The following is a 22,668-nucleotide window of genomic DNA, read 5'->3' on the forward strand; positions in this document are numbered from 1 at the left end:
CTGAAATGAAGAAAAATGGTTAAAGAAAATGCTATTTAAAAGTATCTTTATCTTTCGCTTAGAAGACTATGAAGTCAAAAAAATCCATGTGGGGGGGAATTGGTTAATATAGAGTTAAACCCTCCTCCTCATCCCCACCCAGTTGACAGTTGCAGACAGTTGGTGACAGTTATGCAAATAAGCAGCTTCTGATTGGCTGCACAGCTGGAAGGTTCCAGGAGACCAGTGTATAAAAAGGACAGCAAACTGCAGCTATTGGCACCCAGTTCTCTGTGAGTGGCAGAGGAAGGAGGCTGGTGAAGAGTCTCCAGGAGGAGGGCTTGTAGGGAGAGACCTTACCTGTCTTGAGAGTCACTTGAGCTCCAGTCAAGACCCAAACGTCCATCTGTGGTCCAAGTTCCCAATCAGAAACAGTTCTGCCCCAAGATCCAACTTTTCAGCAGCCAACTACCAGCCAAAGGGCAAAACCATGCTTACCTTTCCCTTTCAATAGCCTGACCCAGCAGAGGGTTGAGGAAGGGGAATACCTAGGTGTATGTCCTGGGGGCCTTTGTTCTATACATCAAAGCTTTACCTTTTATCTCTTTCTCAATAAAAATCTTTGTTCTTGTTCAGCTTCACCCTGGTGTCTGTGTGTGGTCTGTGGTCTTTCTATTGCTCATGGTCATTTAAAGGTGGTAGGGCTGAGTTTAACAACCAATGACAAAGGGGCCTTGAGAAATTTGGCTGACACCTTGACAAAATCTTCCAAAAGTGGTTGGTTTGAAGTGAAAACACAGTACAAAGAAGCATAGCTCTACATTGGGAGAAAAGGATCAATGTTGACAGATGATGTTGTAACAGGATATTCTGATGGAAGGTCAAACTTGATATGGACAAAATAGCATTCCTTGTTGTTTTTTACCTAATGGTTTAATAAAATGAAATCTGTTCGTGGAAATGTGAGTGGAAATGTGGGTGAGGAGATGCTCTCTAATCCCTTTCCACTGCCTAAGTTATAGCTGCTAAAAATGACTTTAACCAGGATACATTCTTCATTTCCACCCACATGTGAAAATGTGCAGTACCCTGTATCTTTTTCATCAAGGAGAGAAAATATGTTTGGGGAGGCAATTTTTAGCCAACCAATGGCAAGATAACTTACAAGAGTGCATTTCAGTTTAAAAAAAGATAGGGAGAGGAGACTTGGAACATCATGACTCATCAAGTCTGACTCCGACCATCAGATATGACTCAAGATTTCTACAAGTAGTCACACTTCAATCACATTTTTGAAGTTTTCTGTTGCTTTAAATGTACAGCTGGGAAACATAAAGTGAGAGTAAAACACTGTATCCTGTCTACTGATTGCAATGATTTCCCACTTGGCCCCTTATTGTTATCTCCCAGTTGAGATAGTTTTAATGACTAGAGTGAATTCTCAAAAGGACTAATGTCAACTGACGCACAGGGAAATTATCTTAGAAAAAGTTGCAACATCTCAACAATTGGTTGGGGTTAGTTATCTTCAAAAAGTCACAGTGGATTACAGATGGGGGAAGAGGGCACAGAAATGAAATGAAGATTCATTTATGGACTTCAGAATTGCCACTTGACAACATCCTCGCAGTGGAATTGACAAGGTTTGCTTGTTCGTTTTTGCCTTGCAAACAAAAGAGGGGAAAAAGGGCATGTAATATTTCCTAATGTGAGAACCAAAACATACAGTGCTGGTGCCTGGTTGCAAAGGCTCCTGGGGCAAAGGCCTGTCTTGGACCTTCCCCCATTGTGTTCCACCTTCCCCTTGATGGTGCATTGGGCACTACTACTACCACTGGTACTGAAGGTTCATAGAATTGTAGAGTTGGAAGGAACCTCAGGAATTCTCTACTCCAGTTCTCTGCTCAGTGCAGGCAACTACTACAGGATCCCTGACAGGCAGCCATTCACCCTCTGCTTGAAAATGTTCAGTGGGGGAAAGCCCACAACTGCATCAGACAGATTTTCTCAGTGCCAAACAGCTTTTACAGTTAAGAAATTCTTCTGTATGTCTAGCCTACAACTACTTTCCTTTAGTTGCAACCCACTGGTTCCAGTTCTTTCTTAGGAGCAACAGAGAGCATGACTTCCCCTACTTCTATGTGATAGCCCTTCAGACACATGAAAACAGCTTTCATATCTCCCCTTAGCCTTATCTTCTCCTGGCTTAACATATGAAGCTCTTTGAACTGTCTTAACAGATTGAATCTATATTCAACTGCATAACTAGGTCCTAAATGTAAGGATTTGAGGAAAACTTTACAAGGGAAAGGGAATGCATAATGGCACAACCAAGGAAGAGAGAAAAGAGGGGGAGTAGGGCTTGGAGGAATTTGGAGGGCTATCCAGGGAGTTGAAAAACCACACAACTTAACAGTATAGGTATGTGTCACTTAATTGCAGAAATACATTTTCTGAAACCCATCATTGGGCATATTTGCCCTTAAGTGGGTAGCGCCCCAGAATGCCTTGCAGTTGCCCAGTAACACCCTAGAATGCCTTGCAGCAGTACTAGAAAGCCTTGTGGCACCACAACCCACCTGCCACAACCCATCAAAAATTGGGTCATGACCTCCTGGTGGGTCATGACACGCAGTTTGGGAACCACATTGTATATGGGGTTGGTAATTGATCAACAGTCTGTATGTGGCAGATATGTGTAGTCATACCAGACCCTTATAGCCTGTGTAAAGTGCCTTGATACATAATTCTTATCATGTTTTCCCCTCCTCCTAAATGCACAGCTCTTCCTGCAGTGACAGAATTGCTCTGAAGTAGTCCAGGTGCATTGTCTGCAGATAAGGATGGAAAGAGAAAACCAAACCAGTCTGAAAGAATTCATTCTCCTGGGACTGGCGGAGGACCCTCAGGTCCAGATCCTTCTCTTTGCTGCAGGACTCTTGATCTATTTGCTCACCTTGGCAGGGAATCTGACCATCATTGGTCTGATTCAGACTGACCCACACCTCCGCACCCCCATGTACTTCTTACTGAGCATTCTGTCCTTTACAGAGGTCTGCTACATCACCACCACTATGCCCAAGATGCTGTGGGACCTCTTGTCAGGGGATAAGACCATTTCCTTTGCTGGCTGTGCACTCCAAATGTATGTCTTTCTGACCACAGCAGCTACAGAAGGTGCCTTACTCTCGGTCATGGCATATGACCGCTATGCTGCCATTTGCCACCCATTGCACTACACCCTGCTCATGAGCCAGTCTGCCTGCATGTGGCTTCTGGCAACTTCCTGGGCTATTGGAAATATCAATGCCATTGTCAACACAGCTTCTGTTTTCACCCTGGATTTCTGTGATTCCAATGAGATTGTGCACTTCTTTTGTGACATCCCACCCATCCTGCATCTCTCCTGTTCTGATACCTCCTTCACTGAGTTGGTGACTTTCATCACCTCTGGGAGCATCAGGATCACAACGGTCTCCTTCATTGTTCTCTCTTATGTCCTCATTGTTTCATCTGTGCTCAAAATCCGTACAGCCAAGGGGAGAATCAAGACATTTTCCACTTGTTCTTCCCATCTCACTGTAGTGAGCATCTTCTACAGCACAGCCATCTTCACCTACATGCGCCCTTCTTCCACACACTCTGTGGAACAGGATTGCTTCATCGCTGTCCCATACACCATCATCACTCCTTTGCTGAACCCTTTGATCTACAGCTTCAAGAACAAAGAAATGCAGGCCGCACTTCTGAGCCTTCTTGGGAAGAAAGAACGTTTTCCACGGTGAAATATTAGACTTCCTGCTCATAAACAAATTAAAGGTGCTGCCGTAATTTGTGATGCATTAGAAGAAGCAGATCATGGAAAATATATTTTTCAATGAGACTTACTCCCAGGAAACTGTGTGTAGGATTGCAGCCTGAATTCATGGCAAAAAATGACGTTGGACTCTTCTGTACTGTCTAAAACTAACTTACCTGAAGATTACCAAACATTCAAATATGAAGAAAAACCAAGTCAGGAACACTTCAAATGTTATCATGCTCCTCTATCCCCAGTTTTGATAGGATTACACTATTAGGGCCCAAAGTACCAAACCCTGACTCCCTTTCTGGGCCTGATTCATGTTCCCAAGTCAACGTGGATTTGTGCCAGTATATAACTGGTGTAGGTCAGAATTGACCCATTGGGCCTCCATGGGCTTACTCTGGGGCAAAGGAACATCTGTTCCCTTACCCTGAGAAGATCTCCCAAAGCTGATACTTTCCCACAGGATTCAGGTGGCCTGCGCTGGCAACATTGCATTACTGCGCGAGGAGTTACGGTGGATTGCGAGGCTAGAAAGGTATATTATGTGACAGCAGTGAACTTCAAATATACCAAAATGTTGTACGCATCATAAATAAATATACGTAGAAGCTGCTACTTCTCATGTACCCCACTCACGTGGGTAATATCTGAGCTGTACCCGTCTTTAAGATTCTATCTACATGACCATTTTAGAGAGCAAAGAAAAGCACTTTTGGTGGTTGTCCCAGTCAGATGGAACTCAAACTACACACCCCAGGGAATCATTGGAGGACGTAAGAGGCAAGCATCTTGCTGGAGCTAAGCAAGCCTGAGTCTGGTCAATGCCGGTAGGAAACTTTCTGGGAACTCCATACATACCACCTGTTATGGAAGAAAGGCAGGACATAGATAAACAGACCATATGAATAAACTGAATGAATGAAATAGTTAAGCATCCCCAAAACATCAACAGAAAAGAAGAGGCTCTACATATTAACAATACCTGGCTTCCAGTCCTCTCTAGTAACAGGTCCTGTCTAGGCACATTTCCCTGATGAAGTTCTGAAAAAGTTACAAAACAAAACATTGGACTTTTTAACAACATGGATTCTAATTCTTTGACATAACCATGGTCTTCTCACCCAAATAAAGATATGTTAAATTGTTGGATTATTGCTGGCCATGAAAAGCCTATGAACATATATAAACTGACCATAGTTCAAGCCTGAGCCTGTTTTGGAGGGCCCATCTAATTGGGATGGCCTATGAGGTTTAGGGTCAAGTTGGGAAATGTTAATGAGTTAAATTTGTTTACATTCTGTTTTGGAATTATTTGGGGGGGGGGGAGAGTTTCATTTGTTTTTCACCTGACCTCTCTGGATGAGGTAAATTATCAATTAAAATGTCTCAAGAAATTGGCCACATTCTGACACCCATCTAAGGGCCCAATCCTATCCAACTTTCCAGCACTGGTGCAACTGCAATGCAGCCATGAGGAAAGGGAACAAATGTGGAGGCCTCTGTGACTGCCTCCCCACCACAGGATTCAGCGCATGTCCCATTGGCACAGCTGCACCAGCAGCGGAATATTGGATAGGATTGGGCCCTAAGTGTGCTGAAGGCTACTGGAATCAGGCGAATGAAGCACACCTAACTGTGCATTGAATTGTGACTTCTAAAAACAGTGTTTGCACTTGGGAAATATGCACGTACTAGAAAATACCACGTACTAGATATCTGAGCAGATCATAGGCAAAAAACAGCAGTAGCAAAAAACAAAGAAAAAAAATTAGGATCATAATGTATAAAGGGATTGTTTATTAACCCTCCCCCCCCCCCACACACACAGAAAGTTTAGTTTGAAGACTACCGGAGCAGTCATATGGGACAGCAAAAGGTAGTGGACAGAGGTAAAACAGCTGAAGTGATTGATCATTGAAATTGTATGGAAGATAAATATGTTGGTGCAAAGTCTAGACCAGTGTTTCTCAATGCTTGTCCTCTGCTGTACCACTTAACATGGTTCACCTATTCGAAGTACCACCAGAAGTAACTGGCGATGACATCATCTCCAGTTACTTTTGGGTTGGGAGGTCAGATGCAATGCGACACACACCAGTAAGAGGCTCATAGTGGATGAGAGGGCTTTTTCGAGCATGGAAAAACATGTTATGTAGTTCTTCCTGCTGAGCCGAGCCTCCTACCTCTGTTTGTTGTGTCATGTTCCTAGTCTGGGGAACCATTAGTATTGCCAGACACCATCTGAAGTACTTGGTGGTACCCGTACCACTAGTTGAGAAACACTTGTCTAGACACTTAGCAAAATAATATTTGAAGTCAAATACCTGGAGCAATACCTTAAGGTGACCACTAGAGGGCACTCTATGATTGTCAAATGTTCCATACATATAGTTTTAGTATTGTTGCAAAAATATGCCAACAAATGTATTCTTATGGTATGCTGCAAGACTTACAGATTTATTGGGTCAGATTTGTTAGGCCTAAGCATTTATGGACTCAAACTCTCTCTGCTGAAGTTAATTCTAGTCAATGAATGCTTATACCATAATGTCTGTTGTGAAACCACAAAAGGGGTCTTTTTGTCTTTGTGGCAAACATAATTTTTCTCTTAAATTACATACATATATCAACAAATATAACACAGTTCAAATGAGTTTTAAGGCATTTCTGCCTGCAGCCCCTCAGAGGTGTGTTCAATGTGAAATTTTGCACAATTTTTTTAACAACATAAGAGTTCTCAGTATACTTTGTCTACCATACGTCTCTAATTTTCTTTGCTCCTTTTGTTTTCTCCCCTCTTTGTCATCTTTATAACACTTGAATTTTGTTGCAAATATGACAACTATTTAGGATGGTTTTTGAGAACTGCACACAATCTTCTACAGCAGTGATTCTCAAACTTTTTAGCAGCAGGACCCACTTTTTAAAATCACACTCTATCGGGACCTACCTAGGTTTGCCAGACTTTTAAAAAAAGAGATCTAGAAATTATTTATTTATTTAAAGTAATCAAAACCAGAAAAAAAGATGCTCAAACATTTATCTCCCTACATTTAACCATGCTTACAAAAAGGCAGGAGCTGAGCTCTTTGCAGGTTAATTAGCAGCTACAGTATCTGATTTTTGAATAGCCTCACAGCTTGAAGCAATTAGTTATCTGATCGTTCCATCACCCTTTGGAGAGCCACCAAAAATCAGCTCACGACTCACCAGTGGGTCCCGACTCACAATTTGGGAACCATTGTTACAGTCTTTTCTACCCCACTTGTTACTACTTTTGAGTATAAACAGCACACTTTTGGATTGCACCAAGGGGATCATACTGAACTATATTCAAAAGACATTTGCAATGCAATCCTATGAATATCTACTCAGAAATATGACCCATTGTGTTAAATGAGCCTTGCTCCCAGTAAAGTGTGTATAGGCAGGACAGTGTGTATAGGCAGGGCAGGAGGTCTGGCTTTGTGGTAGAACTGCCTTCTATGATGCCTGAAGAAAAGCTGAAAGTGCAGTTCGAGATAGCTGGAAACATCCAAGAGCTGCTGGCCTGTGCAGTGCTGCTGACAAGATGAGTCATCTCAGCTGGTGAGAGGAGCGGAGGATGACCACCTTCGGTGAGAATAAAGGAGTGCCTTCAGATAAAGCTTGTGTTGCTGTCACGCACCCTTCCCCCCCCACACACACAAACATTTACAAACATTTGCGTTGGGAACCATTGATATAATATACTGCCAATGAATATTTTTCACATACTGTAACATTATGTTATACACATTCATTAAAATTGAGTGTTGAGAGAGTTAGAACAGACAAAAGAAATATTTTTTTTTTACTCAGCGTATAATTAGTCTGTGGAACTCCTTGCAACAGGATGTGGTGATGGCATATGGTCCAGAGACCTTTAAAAGGTGATTGGACAAATTTCTGGAGGAAAAGTTCATCTCAGGTTACAAACCATGGTAGGAATGTGCAACCTTGTGGTTTTAGAAATAGGCTACCTCAGAAAGTCAGATACAAGAGAGTGGCACCAGGATGCAAGTCTCTTGTTGTCTTGTGTGCTCCCTGAGGCATTTGGTAGGCCACTATGAGATAGAGAAAGCTGGACTAGACGGGCCTTTGGCCTGATCCAGTGGGGCTCTTCTTATGTCCTATGACTCAGTGCAGGGTGTTGCAGGTGTCCCTTACGACATGTTTGAGACACCCAATCCTGGGACTGGGGGTCAGCACTGGTGATGGCTCAGCTCAGGATTGGGCCCTAAGTAAGGGAATGAATTAATGAATGACCAGTTCTTAAAAAGGAAATTCATGTCACTGTATTTTATTTCCATTTTAAATGTACTAAGAGGCTTTGCAATTTTTTGAGTAGCAAATGGAGTAGCAAAGAGTAGCAAATGGAGTGCGTGGGAGAGAATGGAACACTGATACTTCAGATTTACAACATTCCATATATTGTTCAGAAGGGGGAATAACAGACAAGGGAAATAAACTAGTTATAGCTGGTTTTGCTTCAGAAGCAGACAGGTTTTTCGAACAATGCAAAGTGGCAATTCTGGAATTTTCTCACTGGGATAATTGGGACAGTGGAGAATTGTATGCTGTGTTCAAAAGAGACATTTCTGCAAGACAATTAGAGTGAGGAGAATTTGTGTAGGAATTGCCCCCCTTCTCACACACATGCACACCACAGGAGCATGTGCATACCCATACTCTCTCTCTCTCTCTCTCTCTCTCTCTCTCACACACACACACACACACACACACACACACACACACACACAAATTATCTTCAAATAAGAAACAAATAAGGCTTTTAAAAATATATTTCAGAAAGGAGAGGAATTCCACAGTGTTACCTTTATGAGCTATTTACAGTATTTATCTGAAATTTAGAAAATATGATACTAATCAATGGTGCAACACACACCAAAGGACAAGCACACAGACAAGCAAAACTGCTGTGCCTCTATGGATATCACAACTAAATCAAAGTATATAACAATATTATAACACGTAAAAATATTCATTTGCAACATGCTATATCAGCAGTTCTCAAAGACCTACTCAGACATTGGAATCACTGTAAGTGTTTGTGTGGGAGGCAGTGGGAATGGCAGCGATACAATCCCCAGGATCATGCCACTGATGGGGCTGGAGGGGGGTAGTTTCTACTCTCATCATCAAGAATCGGCTTTGAAGGGGGTGCAAGGAGCCCCACAGATGCCTCTGCTGGGCTCTCCAAGTGATCACAAAAAACAGAAGTCGTATTCAATTGCACTTTTCAAATGTTGACAGACTTGTGGAGCCCTGCGGAGGCGTCTTCTGGGCTCCCTGCCCCTCCAGGAGGCCGGCACTTGATCAAGTAAGTAGAAACAACCCCCCTCTGGCCCCAGCAGTGGCATGATCCTGGGAATTGTGTCATTGCCACCCCCCCCACCACTTAAGGGGCCAGGGAGGAGTGATTCCCTGGCTGGAAGGTTGCAACCCACCGGTTTGGTAACCACTGTACTATATATATAATTGGTTTCAGTGTTTAATAATTGGAACTGAGCAAAGTTTCTTTGCTCTCAATTATGAAAAGGTCATTGTTTCTGAAAAACTTGGGAGGCATTCTCTTTTAGTGCATTCTTGTTGTGATTTCCAGTATTTTCAATAAATAATCATAAAGATAAACATCATGATAGTCCACTATTTCAGTATCTTTTGCATAGTTTGGAATGCAATTTTATGCACACCTTTACTTGAAAGTTAAGTTCCATTGAGTTCAAAGGGTCTTATTCCCAAGTAACTGTGTACGGTCATAACCTTGGCGAGACCATCAATGGATCCATACCCTTAACATCGCAATACTATGCTTATCTACTAAGAAGTATGTCCAGTTGTGTTCAGTGGGGCTTATTCCCAGCAAATTGTGTATAGGACCGCAATCCAAGGACCATCACTGAATAAAATGAGACTTACTTCTTGAGTAAATATGTAAAGGACTGTACTGTTACAGAGTGCCTTTGTTATGAAAAAAAGGATTTTGAGTACTGTGTTTATCAAATTTGCTCATAGTGGTCAACACAAGATTCCTCTTTGTAGAATGTTGATCTGTTTAGAACAAGGGTGTCAAACTCATTTCATACAGAGGGCCGAATAGCATTCATGATGCCTACCGAGGGCCAGAAGTGATGTCATTAGGCAGGAAGTGATGTCATTAAACAGTTCATGACCAAAAAGAAGCACTTTTTCTTCACTTGGAAACTCATTAGCTGCAAATGACAGAAGAGTAAATATACATATCTTGATCATATTCAAGAATGGGAGAGCTCAATTTTCAAGTGAACTGCCCTTTCAGCAGTAACACCTCAGCATGGCTCAGCAACTGAGAGCCTGAGGGCCAGATAAAAAGCTTCCGCGGGCCGCATCCGGCCCCCGGGCCTTATGTTTAACACCCCTGGTTTAGAAAGAACTCTTAATGAAGTACATATTCACTCAGAAAAGCCCTTAATGAAATGAAAAAATTTGCCTCTAAGGAAACAAATCTTCAATTCTATAACTATTTTTCTCTCTCTTTTTCTTAGTCAAACAAAATCTGTGAACTTTATTTGGAATGAAGATGTATTGGTAAGATGGAGCTTAGCAACTCCACTAAGCCTATTGTCACTGAGATTGTCCTGCTTTGCTTCTCTCATCTCCTCCAGCTTCAGAAACTGCTCTTCTTCCTTTTCCTTGTCATGTACATACTGACTTTGCTCGGCAACACTTTGGTCATCCTCCTGATCCGGATAGATCAGCGTCTCCATACACCTATGTACTACTTCCTCAAGAACCTCTCCTGGCTGGAGATTATCATCCCTACGTCTGACACACCAAAGATGCTCACCCTGCCTATCTCAAAGGATAATACAATTTCATTATCTGCCTGTGCCCTGCAAGGGTATGTCTACTTTGTGGCTGGCTCCACTGAAGTCCTTCTTTTGGCTGCTATGTCAGTGGACCGCTTTGTGGCTATCTGCATCCCACTGAGATACACAGCTATAATGAACAGCCGAGTCTGCCTGCTGATGGTCTTGTCTTGTTGGTTGTGCAGCTTCTTTTCCATTTCAGCATCCACGCTACTCAAGGCTGGTCTACCTTTCTGTGGGTCCAATGTTATTGACCATGTACTTTCTCTTGGGGAATCTCTCTTTTGTAGAGATCTGTTACACATCTACCACACTTCCAAAGATGTTGTGGGACCTCTTCTCAGAGGACAAATCCATCTCCTTCATAGGATGTGCTCTCCAGATGTATTTCTTTGTCATTTTGGGAGGCACAGAATGCGTACTTCTCTCGGCCATTGCTTATGACCGCTATGCAGCCATCTGTCACCCTCTGAACTATACCCTGCTCTTGAGACAGCCCATCCATGGCGTTTTGCTGGCGATTTCGTGGATTATTGGCAACATCAATTCTGTTGTCAACACAGCCTTAATCTTTTCCCTAGATTTCTGCCATTCCAATGAAATTGACCATTTCTTCTGTGACATTCCTCCTATTCTGCACCTTTCTTGCTCTGATGTATTTCTTGTCAAGTTGATGAACTTCACTATCTCTGTGTGTGTCATTATTGTGCCTTTCTCCCTGACTCTTCTTTCCTACATCCTCATTGTCTCTGCAGTGCTCAAAATCCACACGGCCCGAGGTAGGATCAAGGCATTCTCTACCCGTGCTTCCCACCTCACTGTGGTGAGCATCTTCTATGGCACCATCATTTACACCTATATGCGTCCCTCCTCAAACCATTCCTTGGAAGAGGATCGCCTGGTTTCTGTGTTGTATGCCATCATTACTCCCCTGCTAAACCCCTTGACCTATAGCTTTAGGAAGTGCAGGGGGCCTTTTGGAGAGTGCTTGGGAAAAACAGGTTATAAGTATGGGATCAATGTCTTGAGAAGGTCTGATGTGACACACAGTCAATGGGTAGCCCAACCATATCCTGCACTGGAACAGGAAGGCTGAGTAGCCTGTGCTGTATCCAGTGCAGGGTAGGAGGTGGCTGTTGTGCAACTTGGAATCAGGTCTTATTGGTCACCTGTTGGTTTCCTTCTGCTTCTGACCTAAGTACAAAATATGTGCTCATCTCTATGTGTACTAATTGTTGAAACACTAAGGCATTTGTAAAGGCTCTGCTAAAAATAATAATAAAGACTGATGGAAAATTTCCCGGTGATTTTTGTTTGACCTAGGTATGAGTTTGCAAAAGTTAGGGAGGGCCTTCAATGTTCCTCTCATCTTCACAAGTTGTTTATCTAAAGGGGCATGTCAGGAACATAACAGGGGTTAGGTTACTGGGGGAGCTGCTCGTGTCATACCCCGGCCTGCCCCCAAATGCTCCTAATTCGCCCACCCTGTTTCCCCTGTTTTCCTCCCTGTTAACCATCCCCCACTCCCACCAGATGCTTACCTGTACCAGCAGGTACAACTGAGTCTGGTGATTTCCGTCTAGTGTTTCCACCTCTTGCAACAGCACTTGCAAAAATTGCCATTGGTAGCGCGCACAGCTCACCGCCATCCGCCATTTTACAGTAGCAGAAAACCTTCAGACTGCTGTAAATGGCGTGCGCTGGCCTGATGCTAGTTAGGATTGAACCATGTGGTCAGGTCTGTCTGGAACAGGAGCAAGTGCAGCCAGAAGACCAACCATGGCCCACACCTGCTTATCCAGGATTAAGGCGGAGTCCAGGAGCATTACCAATTTGTGTACCTGGTCCTTCCTACGGAATTCAACCTCATCAAGAACCAGTTAATATAATGTCATTGTCCACAGCATAAGGAGAATTTCTATCTTGCCCATATTTCATTTTATTGTATGGTGCAGATTTGTGATTAAATGACCATTTGAGCATAAATATCATCCTCTAGTGAGGAGGAAACGCTTGCCATATGTCAGGTAATTGCCACTCTATGTATATTCTGTAGCTTCAGCATCATCTCTCTGAACATTATGTGTTTCATATTTATATATGCCTGTGTGTGCCTACTAGTGTGAAAGACGTACAAATCAGGAAATGCATCCAGAATGCACTTTCATTGCGCAAAGTTACAGAGCTACAATTTCCTCACTTGCTCCTTTTTTAATAGCAAGGAGTTATAAGGGAAGCACAAGAGATGGACACTTCATAATTGCCTTTTTTTTTTTAATTAAATGCTTTCAGCTATCAGAGAGGGAATGTTAATTACCTGGTCCTGATCCAATGTATGTTATGATGACTTCGGAGTATGGCATTTTAAGGTTGTGTTTATCATCCTGTGACTTGCAATATGTCCAAGAAAATAATTATGAATGTTCCTCTATACCTCAAATGTTGTGTATCTAGTGCTAAACTACCTCTACCGAATACTCTTTCTTGAATTCCCAAAAGGAATAAATAATGTTATCTGTAAGAATTAAAATAGTATGTAGCAATCATTCCCCTGGACACATCACACTGGCATATTTGCCTATCCTGGTTTGTGTATTGTATGATTTGGAGCTGTGGCTTGAAGGAGCCAGAGGGAGAAGTATTGGTGAGCTTGCTCCTGGCAATTTAAGAGGATTTCTCTTTTATTGAGATACAGTCCAGGATGGAGCTTCAGAATGGCTTACTTACTGCATCAAACAAAAAGATCAATCCTGAACAGGTAAGGTTATAATTGAAATACCATGTGTGATAAACAACATCCTCATTATTTTATTACTTTATTACAACCTATGCTGGGCTTGCAATTCAGGATCTAGCTAGATCATTATAGCTTACAATTCAGGATCTAGCCAAGATTCTATCATTATCATTATTAATTTCTGGCCTTCCGTCATCATTTATGACCAGATCTTTAAGCACATGAAATGATTAAATATTTGTTGACTTCACTGTCCTCAGCAAGACATTCTGAGATGTATTGCATTAGTAAAGATGAAACAAGTGATGTTAACAGCTAATTTCAATGAAAAATAAAAATTTGCGTTTAGATCTGAAACCAGTTCATTTCCTCAGTCCAACAACTAGTTCACACATGTATGTTCCCTGCTTGATGGCTGCAGCTAAGCTTGCATGTGTGAGCCATCACACCTCACAGTCACCAGTTCAAATCACACTCCACAGTTTAATCTTATATTAACAGAGATGATTTTTAAAATACGTATAATTGCAGCTGCATGCAAGCTCCTTTCCCATCACACAAAACTGGAGAACTTTGGGCAATATAAAAATGTGGTGGAGCAGGTCACAAGGTCATCGTCCCGTCCTCTCCTGTCCCGTCCATCTCCTCACTACATAATTGACAATCCAGTGAGCTTAGCACTTAGGCTGAAGAAAGGTGACTGGTAGGGGAAGTTTCAGGGGAAAATCAATGGGTATGGAAGAGATAGGAATCCTTTTCTCACCCCAAAAGTCTCCACTACAAATGGCATCATCCCAGTTGTGATTTCTTCAAAGGAGAAGCATGGGCCAGGTTTACACGTTGGGGGAAAAGGGAGAACTTGGAGTTCCCCTCTTGGACAATGCTGTGCTTGAGGCAAGTGATGCATTATTTTCCTCTGACAGATATGCCACATGCAGTTAATTATTTGTGGGGAAGAGGCTAGGAGGAGGAGAATTAGTAGCATGGTGTCAGGTTCTTATAATGAACGTACCAAATTCAGTGGAGACAGCCACTAGCTAAATTTCAGATACATTCACGAAAAATATATCCATCAATAGCCATTACAAGTCCCCAAACCCATATTTCAGGCTGCAGTTGAATCCACACATTCCTGGGAGTAAGCCCCATCAACTAGAATGAGACTTACTCCTGAGTAGACTTGCATAGGCTTAGGCTAACAGAGGCAGAAAGCAAATCTCTGTGGGCCCAATCCAATCTAACTTTCCAGCACCGGTACTGCCACAATGCAGCTCTGAGGTAAAGGAACAAATGTTCCCAGACCTTGAGGAGGCCTCTCTGACTGCCTCCCCATCACAGGATGCAGTGCACGCCCCATTGGCACAGCTGCACCGGCACTGAAAAATTGAATGGGATGGGGCCCGAAGTCATCTTGAATGCGTAAGCATTGTATACTTGTTCCAATATGTATCTCTATCAAGTTCTGGGGAGTGTAATAATTCATTTCATTTAAACTGCACCATTTAGAGTCCAATTCTGTTCTTATCCCCCCACCCCACTGGTGCAGCCATGCCAAAAATGGGCACACTGTTTCCAGTGGGGGAGGACAAATCAGGAGGCTTCAGAGGCAAAAGGAGTTTAAATCCCCTGACACTTTTGTAAGCCTCCTGCTCCTCAGTGGGTTTCCTCAGACTAGCAATTTCACTAGTGGAAGTTTAGGGAGAAAAGGGGGTGGGGAGGCTGCAGAAAAGGGGGATAGGATCCAGTGCATGCCCCCCACAGCCTCCCTGCCTCCCTTTAATACAGTATGTGGTTCTAGAACTGGAATTTTCCTTGCCTTGATCTATTGATGATGCAATGGTAAGAGGGTTTTCTGGGACATGGCAGAGTAAGGGATATTTGCCCCAAGGGGGGAGAGATAAAATAAGTATAAAGAATAAACACTGTTTCATCTGAATCTGTTATTTCAGACAAATCTAGAATCTGTTAACTTTAAAGTTAAAAACAAATATTAGGAGATCCAATCACAACTCTCTTCCAAAAAGTGTATCTTGGGGGAAAAAAATGTTCTGTGTTATATTTAGCTTGATCTGTGCATCCAAATTCTGTCTCTGGTTGTAACACTGGAGTTACCCCTGCCCTGATACAACACTGTTACAATCAGAAGGGAAGATGATGTGCTTAGAAATACTTCATGTGCGGAGGTTGGAGAAAAGCATTTTTAGTGTCAGCAGCGAATCGAGTTCAGATGCGGAGGTAGGCTAAACCCCCACCGAATTCCATGATAATGGGGTTGGATCAGATATTCCCATTGTCCTGGGAACTGGAGTTTATGAAAGCTGAAAAGTTAAGGCTGGAGTTTATGAAAGCTGAAAAGTTAAAGGTATATAAATTATGTGAGTTGCTGAGAGTTCATTAGCAGGAGGAAGCTGGAAAGAGAAAGAGAAAGCAAAGAATGGAAGGCAGCACAAATGCTTTCTAGGGATTGGAAGAAAAAAACTGCTGTTGTGCTTTGACTGTTCTCATGCTTGTATTTGTGTGGCTAAACCCTCTATTCCATGTGCCACCTTTTGACAAATATTCCATTTAATATTCCCTCACAGATGGAGCCCCTACATCTGATGGTGCAGAATGGCACAGCTGTTACTGAATTTATACTCCTGGGGCTCTCCAGCAACCCAGAGGTCCAACTCATTCTCTTTGGTCTCTTTCTCCTTTGCTACTTGGTGGCCCTAGGTGGAAACACTCTCATTCTTCTCATCACCGCTTTGGACAGCAGACTGCACAACCCCATGTATTTCTTTCTGGGTAATCTCTCTGTTGTGGACATTGGGTTCACATCTTTCACTGTTCCCAAGATGCTGATAAGTTATCTCTCTCAGGACAAGTGAATCTCCCTTGCTGGTTGCTTCTCCCAAATGTATTTCTTCATCTCCTTTGGTGGCATTGAATGCCTCCTGCTGGGTGTGATGGCATATGACCGGTATGCTGCCATTTGCCACCCACTGCACTATGGTGTATTCATGAACCATATTCATGTATGTATTCATGTATGTTGGTGTATTCATGAACCCCAAAACGTGTGTGTGGCTGGCAGCATCTGCCTGGATTCTGGGCTTGGCTAACTCTGGTGTGCACTCTGGCATGATGTCCCTTTTGTCTTTCTGCTGGGACAATGTCATCCGACACTTCTTTTGTGACATCCTACCCCTGTTTCAGCTCTCCTGTTCTGACACTCAGGCCAATCAAATTGCGACCTTTGTGGTGGGTGGAGGTGTGATCATGGGTTCATTTCTGGTTACTCTGATGTCGTACGTCTATATAGTTTTGGCCATTGTCAGGATCCGCACCAAGGAAGGGCGTCTCAAGGCCTTTTCTACCTGTGCTTCTCACCTGACTGTGGTCAACATCTACTTTGGCACCATCATCTTCACATACATCCATCCCAACTCCACATACTTCCAGCAGCAGGATCGGATTTTGTCTGTGCTATACGGGATTCTCACACCAATGCTCAATCCAATCATCTATAGCTTGAGAAACAAGGATGTGCAAGGGGCACTCCGGAAAGCCATGGGTAGGGCATAAAGCTACATTCACAGAATCCAAATGATTGTGGGTTTTCTGCTTCAATATTGTGAAGCCAAGACTCCGTTCTCTATATTAGCTATATTAAACGTGCTTCTGCCTGCCTTGTGGAACTTTCAAGCTTTACTCTTGGAGCAGAAGATGTTTGTGATACAACCCACTTTTATTTATTTATTTATTTTTCACATTTTTATACCGCCCTTCCTCCAAAGAGCTCAGAGAGGTTTACACAGCTGCTCCTCCCCTCTTTCTTGTCCTCACAACAACCCTGTGAGGTAGGTGAGGCTGAGAGAAAGTGACTGGCCCAAGATCACCCAGGAAGCTTTGTGGCTGAGGGGGGAATTGAACCTGGATCATTCAGGTCTAAGTCCACCTCCCAAACCACTACACCACCCTGGCACCACCTGGCACTTTTGAAAGTGTCCCACATTTCAGAAATAATTCACAAAGTGGTTTGGAATGAAATAGCTGTTTGAGTAAAAGATGTCCAAAACAGGATGTTTCCTCGGTCCCCTTCCTCAGTCAAGTCCCTTGTGCTTATTGAATTTGTGAGCTCCTCAGAGCAAGGACTTCTCTTCTAATGTAAAGTACCATGCACATTGATGGTGCTATATTTTTATTATTAATAATTACATCCCTCTTGGTACAAAAAGTTATAAATTTCTCTGGATTACAGTCACTGTCTTTAATTTTGAATCTACAGAGGTTGGAATAGTTAAGACCTGTCTGATTAACGCTCAGCACAGATGCTTCTCCTGGAATTTATAGCTGAATCCAGTGACCTTGACATAGGTAATGCTGAATCTCGCCATTTCTAAGCTGCAGCTCTTGAATGGGAAGAGGCCATTGTGGGTTCGAATGCTGGTTTGCCAGACATGGGGCAGGAACTGCCTTAATGGGATGGAGTGCAGTAGAATTAGAGCTGTGATAGAATTGCCAAATTTCAGACTGAAAGTAACAATGATAAAAAATATGGCATTTCTTTTTTTTCTTTTTTTTAATACTTTATGTGGAAATATTCACCGTTTAAAAATTGTGTTCAGCTCCATTGTTTCCTCTGGCTTTTGCTGCTCAGTCAATTTCTTCTTTGGCCTAACTACATGATTCACACAGGCGATCTTACCCAGTCAGGGATCACATTTGTATGGGACAATGCTGCAGTGCTACATAGTAAATCACAGCTGTTAATGTGATTGGAGTAAAGCAAGCAGACTTGCTGCCTGAAACCTTGCAAATCTGTCTCGTCAGCATTGGCATTGACACCCGCCTCTAGTTTAAGTGCCAGCTGAAACTCCACCCAAATTTTGCCCCCCCTTTCTTGTTTGCAGGTGTGTTAGCAGGTGCATACCCTCCTGCCACCACTAACTCCTTCTTGTCCACCTGGCTGCTTTTGCTGAAAGCATGGGGAGGGGAGCGCAGTGCAGTGCTTCAGGAACATCCTAACACTACTGTCATCTTACTTTCATCTGGCCACCTCCCACTCAAACCTGCCCAGCCGCATTCAAACACACTGACAGCACAATCCTAAGGGCCATTTACACCACTGGAATGAGTGTTCCAACAGCATAGTTTTATGGCTGCTGCAACCATGACAGTGCCAAAGCCTCAAGTCATGAGTGGCTGGGTTTGTGTAAGAACAAGGACTTGACACCCGCTGCCACTGGTAAGTTTGCGTAAGGGTTAGGAGGAATGAAGGGAGGGTGGAATGGGGTGGGGCAGGCAGAACAGGAAGGTGACAGGGTGAGGAAGAGGACAGATTGGGCCTAGAAAGGGGGTGGGTTTGGCACCCACGAAAACCTAAACCCCTTCCAGGACTATGGAGCTAACGCAGGTTCAAGTTGACCCATGGCAGCTGTTGAGACATCCCCTGGGGCAAGGAAACAAGTATTCCCTTACCCCAAGGAGGCCTCAACAAGCCCAAATGCCCCTGCAGCATACAGTAGAAGTCGTGTTGGCAAACTTTGTTGTCATTGGGGAGTTATGGAGTAGTCCAAAGAGACCCAGAGGCAACCGGAAGCCCTTCCCAGAGGTAAATAGAACTTTTATTAATTACCTCTGATTGGTCTTCTGGCTCCTGTTCTAGCCCTTCCCCACCATTAAATGCAGCACATGCTGCATCGAGTACAATGGTGGGTGATAGGATTGGGCGGAAACGGTTGTAAATTTTCAGTTTTCTGGTTTTCAGAAAATTTTTAGAACAATTCAAGAAAAAAGAGAATCAAATACTCCAACATTTATCATCTTTCAATGCCTTTTGTAAACAGTTTTCTCTTAAATAGAATTCTCTTAGCAGCAACAATAGACCATAGGATCCAAACAGCCCAGTTCAGGGCCAATTCCCCTGTGCCAATGCAGTGGCACCATTGCAGCTTGAGGGGCATCTTGCAGGGGAATTTTGCATGTTGGAGGTCTCCTTGAGGTAAGGGGACATTCACCCCTTTGCCACGGGGAAAGCCCCAGCCAGTGTCTACTTGAACTTAGGCCAACCAATTCATTTGCGCAAGCCTGAGTTTATCCATGTTGGCAAAATAAATCTGGGAAGGGGGATGGGATATGGCAAGCCAATCCTACCCCCTTTCCTGAGCCCAATCTGTTCATCTTGTTGCCACCACCCCGGCCCATTCCACTCCCCCTCCCCTCAGCAGTCATTACATTACTTGGTCAATTTGAGAAGGATTTGAATGTGTTCATTTGGAATCCGTACAAATCCTCAGTTCCTTTGGGGGCAAGCAGTGGAATGTGACTGCTTTAGCAACACGCAACTGGGGGATGCAGGGAGGACACACTGATTGTTCGGTTCTGCATCTTCAGTGTAATGTGTAGTTCTTCTCAAATCACAATAGTCCCCTGAAGCAATTACAGACAAGTTCAACACTCTCTGGATCTCATTAACCTCCAAAGGCATGGACGTGATTCTGGGCACTTCATCATCATCATTCATTTATTACGGTCAGTGACCAGTACATAAAATGCAAAACTGTACACTTAAAAACATTACACAAGGAATAAAAATTCAATTAAAACATCAAGCTAAAAAATCTCAATCTTCAATAAACCCAAACCCAACCCCCATTCTCAGAGGCAACTATCCATTGTAGGCAGCAACTCTACTAAATTCAGTCCACTTTCAATATCAATGTCCTAATGCGCATCGCTGAAGCAAAAAATTTCGCAACATTAAAAGTGATACCTGGATTTGCACCACACAGCAACAAATTCATATATTGTTGTTGTGTACATCCCCTAAAATGGGTCAGCAATGGTATAATAAGAGTAACACGAATGTCCCTATAAAAGGAACAATGAAAAAGTACATGCTCGATAGTTTCAACATCTTCTGATCCACAGGGACATAGTCGTTGGGTCCAAGGTATCCTTTTATGTCATCCCTCTAACACTGCTGAGGGGAGTCCTCTAAGGCAAGCCAATGTAAAGGCTCTTCTATACTTATAGTTCTCCAGCTGGGCAAGGTAATGTGGGACATCAACAATATACTTATGATCTTCCCTGCCATAGAATTCAGAGACAATAGAAATGTCATTTTGCCTTTCTGTATCCAAGATACGTTGTTTGATGGCTGCCTTCGCCCTTTCATAACCCATATCTAACAAAATTACTACAGAAAAGCCTAGAACAGCTAATTTCTGTTCTATTGAGTGTATCCAGCTGGACCTATGGGTATCATACAGGACTAAGGGAGCAAGACCAGCTGGTAAATACTGGAGTTTAAGCCAGTATAAAAGAATAGCTAGCCAGATCTTAGCCTCTATTTTAATCTGGCCTGACTCCAGGCACAGCTTGACATTACATATCCCTCTTGGGACCTCCAGTACTGCCCTCAGGAACTTTGATTGCACCCTCTCCAGTGTCTTAATATTTGGGGGTGGCCCAAGTTGGGAACCATACAATAACTGAGCCAGTGTCTTTGCTCGAAATAACCTGAGAGCAGCAGGGAGATAATGCCCTCCTTTCGTTTTCATATATTGAATAATGGCCGAAGAGGTCTTTTGGGCATTTAAGGCCACATCATGCACTTTTCTAGAGCCACTTGAATGTATTACCACTCCCAGGTATTTGAAGAAGGACACCTGCTCTATCCTATGGTGATTTATAGTCCATGTCCACAACTTAGGCCTCTTAGCAAAAATCATGATCTTAGTTTTTTGATAGTTGATCATTAACTGGTTCTCCTTGCAGTAATATGACAACTTTCGCAATGCTCTCCAAAGTCCGATAGGGGTTCTTGACAAAACAGCTGCATCATCAGCATATAGCAGGACATTTATAAATCTCCCTGCAATTCCAGGGGATGTAAATCCATGCTGTTTAAATGGCCCACCAAGGAGTTAATATAAAAATTAAATAAAAGAGGGGCCAGGATGCAGCCTTGTTTTACCCCTTTTAGGGTTGGAACAGCATTTGTAAGGTGGCCCTGAGTTCTACATCTCACCTTAAGAGTCGTGTTCCTATGGAGAGCTTGAATAAGAAAAAACAAGCGTCTGTCAATGTTAGAGGCCTCTAGTTTTTCCCATAGCTTAACTCTCGAGATAGAATCAAAAGCTGCCTTCAAATCAATAAAGGCTGCATAAAGAGAGATTACTTTATTAGAACTATATTTTTCAACGAGATGTTGTAGCACCAGACATTGATCAATAGTAGTATGGCCCTCTCTAAACCCCGCCTTCTGCAAGTATTTCCTCTTGTTCTAACCAGTCTTTAAGCCTTCTATGGAGATGGCGTGTATAAAGTTTACTAACCATACTTAAAAGACTAATAGGTCTATAATTTGCAGGGTCTTCTCTATTACCTTTCTTAAAAATTGGAACTATAATAGCAGCACCCCAGTCTTCAGGAATTTGACCCGTTTTATCAATATACGAGAATAATGAAGCTAAAACTGGGCCCCAGAAACCAAGATTGTTCTTTACTGCTTCAGGTGGGATCAAGTCTCCACCTGGTGCTTTACCTGATTTCATCTGAGCAGCTAATTCATGGATTTCTGTTACAGTAACTGGAGGCCAGGGTGGAATCCCTACAAAATTCAAATCATTGTGCACTACATTAGAGTCTCTATAGAGGTCATAAAAATGTTGCTCCCAAGTCCCAGGATGAATATGACAGTCTAAAGATGTAGGCCCACAACTGGGGGATATCTTTACCAGTTTCCAAAACAAGCCGCGTTTTTGAGTTTAGCTGCTTGAATCAGGCCCAACCAACTTTCTTTCAATGCCTCCTTTTTCTTTTGCTTTAACAGCTTCTTGTATAGTTTTTTTTGAACAAGAAGATCATGAGCGGCCTTTGGGCCTGGGTCAGATTTATAGAGTTTATAGTTATTATATAATCCTTTTTTTGCTATAACACAATCTCTATCAAACCAACCTTTAGATGTTGGATAGTGCTGCTGTGAGGTAGGATATATTTTAACCTTAAGATGCTGTTTCAACTCATTTATCAATTCCTGGAAAGTGGCCACTAAATTAAATGCTTCCCCAGAATGTGTTAAAAATTCCTTAAAATTATTCATGCTATCTGTGGCAAGTAAGGCACGAAATTCAGAGTCCTTTTCTAAGACTGGGCACTTTAATTCTATTGTCAACACGGCATCAGTCTTTTCCCTAATGTTCTGTCACTCTAATGAAATCGACCACTTCTTCTGTGATATCCCTCCTATACAGCGCCTCTCTTGC

General features: G+C 42.8%; 3 protein-coding genes across 3 annotated transcripts; all 3 read left to right on the plus strand.

Annotated features, from left to right (window-relative positions):
* Window positions 1–2,822: 2,822 nt before the first annotated feature.
* On the plus strand, window positions 2,823–3,764 carry LOC136653141 (olfactory receptor 5F1-like). Its single transcript, XM_066630061.1, has one exon. It carries the CDS (start codon window positions 2,823–2,825, stop codon window positions 3,762–3,764), a length of 942 nt encoding a protein of 313 aa, XP_066486158.1.
* A 7,157-nt stretch (window positions 3,765–10,921) lies between these two features.
* Window positions 10,922–11,773, plus strand: LOC136653142 (olfactory receptor 5V1-like). Its single transcript, XM_066630062.1, has one exon. It carries the CDS (start codon window positions 10,922–10,924, stop codon window positions 11,771–11,773), a length of 852 nt encoding a protein of 283 aa, XP_066486159.1.
* A 4,223-nt stretch (window positions 11,774–15,996) lies between these two features.
* LOC136653143 (olfactory receptor 5AR1-like) lies at window positions 15,997–16,981 on the plus strand. The gene is given in 2 exon segments (XM_066630063.1): window positions 15,997–16,406; window positions 16,450–16,981. Coding segments are annotated over 2 exon segments (942 nt in total).
* Window positions 16,982–22,668: the final 5,687 nt, after the last annotated feature.

Source organism: Tiliqua scincoides, chromosome 5, assembly GCF_035046505.1.
Source record: "Tiliqua scincoides isolate rTilSci1 chromosome 5, rTilSci1.hap2, whole genome shotgun sequence".
In the NCBI taxonomy this organism is placed as follows: domain Eukaryota; kingdom Metazoa; phylum Chordata; class Lepidosauria; order Squamata; family Scincidae; genus Tiliqua; species Tiliqua scincoides.

What these genes read in the sequence shown, in the direction of transcription:
- LOC136653141 (XM_066630061.1), top strand. Translation starts at nt 2,823, where the DNA reads ATGGAAAGAGAAAACCAAACCAGTCTGAAAGAATTCATTCTCCTGGGA.
- LOC136653142 (XM_066630062.1), top strand. Translation starts at nt 10,922, where the DNA reads ATGTTATTGACCATGTACTTTCTCTTGGGGAATCTCTCTTTTGTAGAG.